Consider the following 7,500-nt stretch of genomic DNA (forward strand, 5'->3'; position numbering starts at 1 on the left):
TACTATTTACAAGTACTATTATAACTATTATTTTCAATTACAAAACAAATTAATAAGGGTATCTAAAATAAGAATGTCAAACTTAACTTCTAGTATTAAAATTGTTTGTGGGTTGCTCGTGGAGTAAAATTGTAAATAAGTGATGTACGTAGGATATAGCGTGTGTAACTGTTCTGCATCACAAAATCTACTGATTAAGAAAGGTTATGTAAAATGTATTGTTTAAGAAAAATAATGTAAATTGGAATGTACATTTTTGCTCTGTACAGTAGTTATTCTATTGTAGTCTGGTCTTTTGCCATACTTTCCACAGATAATCTCAAATAATTTATTTATGGTACTGAATTACATGTGAAAGTAAACTCTGCAATACTCTAGAAATGTACTTACCAAAGTTTGCAATTGAAAGATGTGTTCTTCCTACCATGATATCAATAGATTTCACATGAATAAGTGACAACTACTTTCTACTTGATATGTTTCCTACAAACTACTATAAATAGATATAGAAATATAGTTCTGTAGTCTATTTGGTTAAATATCAACATAATTCCTGCTATTTTCAAGGAAAACAAAATGTTATACTACATCATATTTGCTAAATCATCATGAAGCGTATCATCTAACTTCTCATGTTAGCTATTAACATTAAATTCAGTAAGCTATCAAAACAGCACAAATAAAGTCTAAATGAAGTATTAAAGAACCATACTCATTACCATATTTACAATACCTTTCAGCTAAATCAAGGCTTCTAAAGCATATATTTTATCCAAGACAACATCATGCTAAGTGGATTCTTTGAGGGATTCTGGGATCACTTACCAGGTAACAATCAGACAAGCAAAAGGAATGGGCATCCGTGCCAATATGCATTTTAACATGCTTGTGCTGAAGACAGCTTTTTTTGCTTATAAACAAAGGTTACATGATCAACATCTCACTTACAGACAAACACATACACACTCACTACATTAGCATTCAACCATTTGTTATATAAACTGAATACACTTATCAAGTATAGTCAGAAAAAGGACTGATTACAGAATAATAAAGCTCCTTGGCTCAAAGCTCATAAAACCTACCTAAGCTTTCAAAGAAAATCTAGATATACTGTAGCAATCAAACTATTCTGCTATGGCAAAAATCTCATTTTGCTATCATATTCCTAAAGTTTGATGCACTTTAATGATAAGGTAAGCATTTTATCCAGTGAAAGCAGACAGGTTCAACAATTTAAATCAACTTTCCTATAAATTTTTCAGCCTTCATCATACTAAAGAAAAAAAAAGACCATATAAATATATCTCCACATGAGTTTCCTTGTGAGAAGCATTGTCAGTTGTGCAACTGCAAAAGCTAGTAGCCAGAAATTGCCAGTGAATAAACAATAGCTCAAAAGACATTTGTTGAGGCCCAGCATTTTTTTTAATGAATGACAGAGGTGTAAGCCTGGGGAGAGGAAGGTGACAATGGTCATGATGTTATTGTTTGTTATTTCACAAGAAGAAAGAGAAAGAAGAATTACCATTGATTGTATTATAATTTGACAAAAAAGCATTTCATTATAATGAGCATGAGGGTTAATAATAAATTAACTTAAATTACAATTTTTTTTTATCTTATATCATAAAGGTTATCATAGCTAACATTTCTCACAGCATAGTTAGTAGCAGTAATTGTAACTAATGACAATACACTTTTCTTATCACTTACCCAGTATGATCAATAAATAACTGATATGTAGATGGTTTGATAACCTGGGTTTTAAAAAAAATGAATATTTCTGAAAATACTGAAGTATTGAAGGGTAAAAGGAGTTACAAATATTTGTTTATTTCTTTTAAAGCTTTACTTTAAACTAAAAGACAATGTATAGCATACCATTTAAAAAATGATAAATAAAATATAGAAAAAACAATCTAATTTTTTTTCTTCAAAATTCTTAAGTAGCTTATTTATGCTGATAATACAGCTGATAAAGAAGGGATAGCAATATCAAGAATTGGAAAGAAGAAGTAATAAAAGGTTGATGATAGAGCCAACTGACAATGATGAAGATGACAGCCACAGATATCTGTCATTCATAATGATAATGTTAATAAATGATGATGGTAATGATGATTGGTGATTATGATGGTGACAATGGTGAGAGATATGTAACCCATCATCATTAACATGCAGAATATAATGAATCATAGAGAAATAATGTGGCTGTGTTCACCTGAAATATCAGCATATAAAATGTATGTGCAGTTTAACCCATACCTGCAATACAGGTCATATGATGGAGGTAATACAGCAGTGACCTACAGCTGTGACCTACAGCATATGACGGGTGAGCTTTTTTTTCAATGACAAGTTTTCCCATATGTCCTAAAAAGACATTTGGCATCTCATTCTCAGTTATTTTCACCACCCATTCAATTTTACAATTGTCTTTCATATACCTTTCTATGCCCTCTTTCCCTCTGATAAGATTTTCTTTTCATCTTTCTTTTATTTCTTAAATTTTGTTGGCAATGTTGAAATGTACATCTATTTGTGCAGTTTATTAGGTTACACAGTATAACTCGTAGCAGCATTAATTACAAAAACAATAGCCCTAATATCCTAACTTAAAAAGTTAATTTATTCTAATGAACCAGTTATCTAATGCTGATATAAATGATGATAGATAAAACCCATTATACACAAAACTCTGGAAGATGACACAAGTTTTGAGATTCCTGAAGAGGTAGAGAGACAGGCAAATAAGAGGAAAGGGGAGACCCAGCATTGTACAAGGGGAGGTGAAGACGGGTACATGGAAAGACAGCTCCGGTCAGGCTAAAGAGTCAACCAGTCTACCCCTTCCCAAAAACCATCCAACTCTTTGACCTGACCCCTCCACCTGACCTCACCTCCCTTTTTCTCTTAAGACCTGAAGATGAAATCCATTTGTTTTTCAAAACTGTCATCTCACCATCAATATATCTATTTTGTGTATAGTCTGTTTATAAACCATCATGTCTACATGGTAAAGCATTTTACCATGCAATAATAATCATTATTAGAAAAAACATATATATAACAATTAACAAGTAATCAACCATCCAAAATATTTATATACGTTAAAGGTAACAAGTATTTACATATCATAGGAATTCCAAAACTTTTATTATAAACATCTTTTAATAAAACAATACATATTACAAAAGATATATAACAATGCAAAAAAAAAAAACACAAACACACACACTATAAGATTAAAAAGTAATAACTATGAGAAACGCATGCAGTGTAGTAAGGAAAAGCGTGGAGTCATGCAATTCGCCATAAAATTCACCATAAAATTAAATGAAAGCATCCTCACAATACATACTCATGGACTACCGGTTTACTGCTTGCCAGACACTTCAATTATATAATATATCAAAAAAGAAAATAAAAATAGGAACACTATAAGGGAAAAAGTTATTGTATATAAATGCAAATATAAATATATGTCTTCTAACAATAGTACATAAGTTATATTAAAAATGCAAGTCCCAGGTATCTAAGAAATGAGATTAAAGTAATGCCTACTTCGAAAGAAATATTTTCCTTTGAAAAAGTACTTATCATAATACATTAGAAATAATCTGTGCTATTTCCTTAGATGAAAACAAAGAACATAACTGCCTTTATTTGAACTACTTGGCAATAAATCATAACTGCCATTAATTTTACCTTTGTATAATACTTCCTTACCTATTCACTCATCAAATAATCAAATTTTATCCTATGATCATAAAATCAAAGAACCAATAACAATCCAATACCCGTCACAACTGATACCGCCAGATGCAAGTAAACCCTATTCTCTTCTGGCAATACCTCTCCTGACATACGCGCCCAGCCATTCTCTGCACTACATACTCACACAACCATCATTCCTGTCAATCTTTTCTGTTTCCATCACACATACCCCTAATTCTAAGTAAATAATAAGGCCACTGACTGGAAGAACAATTGTAAGAAGAATTAATGTTGTCTTCACTAGTGCAAAATAATTCCTTAGTCTCTGCAATTACTAAGCAGCTACCTCTCCCTAGTAAGCCTTTTCATACACCCAATTAAAGAAGAAAGAACATTAAACCCATCTCCCTAAGTGAGTATCAAACTCCTAGACACAAATTTGTACATAATATATAAATATAATTAATAATACGGCTAGGTCAGGTTAATAAAATATGAAAATTGTGATATCTAAAAATTAATCAAACAACAATATACCTATAGATCAGGTTTAAGAGACACTAAAGGAACACATAACCACTGAATCTTGGTTAAATTACTCACGATATTTTCTAATCTTACTCCAGTGAATTAGACACTAGTATCTGTGACTACTTTCAAGTACAACGTGATAACAACCTTGTATTGATTACCTGTTGCAGGATGTACTAAAATTGTACCACATTCAGTCAAGGTATATGTGTGGTAAAACCTACTCAATAATTAGGTAGCCGCTTATTGTATTACTCTTTCAATGGTAAAGAACCTCAGAAAAGTGGCTATTTTCAATTTCAACAACAATAACAGATAGTGTAAAGTTACACTAACTAAACTATCATAGAACTGCAATAAAATCAACCAATATCATACCTTTAAAAAAAATAATAATGATAATAATGTCCACATTTAGAACTATATGTGTCAAAAACAAGTAAACTATGAAGTAAGCAAAGGTGCAATAGATCTAATACAGTAATAAATGCATCACACACAATTTATCACACAGCTCTGGGATGCAAAAGTTTACCTGTCGACGCCGGAGAAGGTTTACTGGTGGCCTCTGTCATTTTTGATAAATCCACTTTTAGCTCTTCCATAATTGACTTTGTACATGCAGTGGCTTTGACAGATAAATCACTATCACAATTAGGTACATCCACATTCTCATCTGCTGAAGCGGTTTTGTGCGCGGTATCCAAGTGCGATGCGGTCTTACTCAATCTTTTCATGCCATTTTCTTCACACTCCCGCTCGTAGTCCTCCAGAAGCTTTGTCTGGACCTCCTCTGGTATTTCTACATCTCCTCCAAAGTCCTCATCTGCTGGAGGGGAGGGGGGGGCATCACACCTACTACTGTAACTACACTCACTATTTTGCTAACCAAATCTTACAACTATCAAATAAAACATGAATAATGAAAGCCTTCCTCATTTTCATAAAACAGCTAACTATACAATATGAAAACATATAGATAAACATTTCCTATACCATTTTATCTATTTTAATATTTAAGTTATGAAAAGCTAAATCTAAAAGTACTAAAGACTTATACATAGATGTTCTCACATTAACAACTATACTAGGGATAACCAAATTTTCCATGGCATCAACTTCAGCCTTATACACCCATTTCAACAAAAAGATAGCCTAACATTCCTCTTGCATAAACTATTTTCTTTGACTCATATAAAATCTATCTGACATATAATTGGCAGCCTGCCATGCTGAAGATCTCACTGTAGAAATATCTACTCATTACACTACAAGTGAACTAATCATTTCCTAACAGAATATTCAACACCTGACCAGTCTTTCAATGTTTCATCTCTATACACCAAGAAAGGGACTTAAAAAAGTCCGCATATAAAGATTCAACTTCCAGAATAGCCTATCTTTTAACAGAAAATTCAGATACCCTACATACGTCAACCTAATTTCCTGCAAAACCAACAGAGGACCTTCATTCATAAGAAAAGATATTTCCAACTCCACACTATGATGAATGAGACAGGGTTTCCCAGTGGTGCTTTCTCTTGATCAAATAGATGTAAAAATCAGGAACAGCTGTTTATCTCTCTTCTCCTGCCCCTTCTCCTGCCCCCTCTCCTGCCCCCTCTCCTCCCCCTCTATACCTCCCCTCTATAATAACACATGCTTCTGTAGTACACTACAACCTACTTTCAACAAAAAAATGTATCTCAACATTAGAAGGTTTCTCTTCTTTTAAAGGTTTAGGATGGGGAGAGGTAGATCTTCAGAGAACAGGATTTTTATCAGGTTAGGCCCAGCCAGTGCCACTGTGGTTAAGAAGGGATAGACTGTGTGTGGTTATATACACATTTTTTTCAAAACAAAAAGATGAAAAGGAATGTCTGTCTGTCTGTCACAGAAGTTCACAGTGGTATTTTGCAAGAAAAAAAGGAGGATGACTATACTACAAACACAAAAATGGCCTAAAAAATCTTTTAAAAGTAAGTAAAGAAACAAAATAAAGAAGTACATGTTTTCTTTGTCAGATGAGTCTCTTGATTTACGTCGTCTGTCTTATCATTATAGCAAAGATTTATCCAAAATAGATTAATCCATCAAAAAACAGAAAGGACTCTTGCCACTTTCCTGTATTTTTTGTTTTCTGAATACCACAAAACTAGGTAAGTGTAAATGTATTTTCCCTTTATAATCTTCAGTGCTTACCATCAGGAAAAAAATGTGTTCAGAAACAAAAGCAGATTGAATTAAGTATTGAGAATAAAAGTCAAAAGCTGCCTAAGCTGTCACTAAAAATGAAAGCGTAAGATTTCAGTTGCAAAAACCATGCTTGTGAACTACCAGGTATTATTGTTCATGCTTATGTTGGTCTTTTTTATTAAATAATCAGAGGAAATAAATACCTTAAAGCCAATTCCTGTAGACTAACTAAATCACCTTATATCATTAATATATATTTAGAAAAAGTTCTCTTGGACTATTTGATAATGTAAAAGTTTGTACAACAAGATAGGTCCAAGTAAAAGAGTCTGTAGTTATTACATGTGGTATCCATGAACTAACATTATCATACAAACAATATTTCATTTGAAGACACAGATTCTACCATGTGAGCCATTTCTGGAATACTGTACCATATTCAAAATGCCTTCTGCTATACGTTACATGTCAAGCACATACTGTAAACTTGTGTAAATTCTTAAAAACTAAACATGTCTCAGTCTCTGAAGAGATTTTGACTAAACAATTTCTATAACAGAAAACATGAAAAACAATTCATTCTTCCATGCAAAACTTTCAAAAGTATCAATAAGCCTTTGAACCTTAGTCTTGTAAAGGGCTAAAAGGGTGTGTGATGGCAGGCTGGCTCCTTGTTCACTTTGCTGCATTCCCTTCTTTGATATAAAGATCTCTAAGGCCATTTTTAAGAGCAAATTCTCATTCAACTCATATGACACAATGAATTTTTTCTTCAAAGTCTTCAAAGTTCAAAGTGAACAAGTTATTAATCCAATGTTGCCAGGAAAAGTGATATTCACAGTATTGTCATGTGAAATGTATTTACACACAGATGACCCAACAAGTGCTCAGCCAACAAGGAGTCATTTAGTAGTCTATGTGACTCACCTGATTCCCCCCTTACTCGAGTTTTGAAGTTTTTAATAGCAATGCTGTTATCATTACTGACATCATTGTCATAACAGTGTTATGAACAACATTAACAAAATAATTCTGAAATTCAAGGAAAGAGAT

The 7,500-nt window shown here is 32.6% G+C and overlaps 1 protein-coding gene across 12 annotated transcripts in view; it reads right to left on the minus strand.

Moving 5' to 3' along the window:
- The window catches only part of LOC113830450 (BSD domain-containing protein 1), a 35,633-nt gene that overhangs the window by 14,001 nt on the left and 14,132 nt on the right, over nt 1–7,500 (minus strand). For 4 of the 12 annotated variants that reach the window (XM_070141144.1, XM_070141145.1, XM_070141152.1 and 1 more), the window contains one exon: nt 4,787–5,077. The exons of 2 other annotated variants lie outside the window; for them this stretch is intronic. In XM_070141144.1, the coding sequence (XP_069997245.1) occupies nt 4,787–5,077 (291 nt within the window). Of the gene's footprint in view, nt 1–4,786; nt 5,081–7,500 lie in introns of all 12 variants that reach the window. 6 more of the 12 variants (XM_070141143.1, XM_070141141.1, XM_070141140.1 and 3 more) reach the window with 3 other exon arrangements.

Source organism: Penaeus vannamei, chromosome 27 (genome assembly GCF_042767895.1).
Source record: "Penaeus vannamei isolate JL-2024 chromosome 27, ASM4276789v1, whole genome shotgun sequence".
Lineage (NCBI taxonomy): Eukaryota > Metazoa > Arthropoda > Malacostraca > Decapoda > Penaeidae > Penaeus > Penaeus vannamei.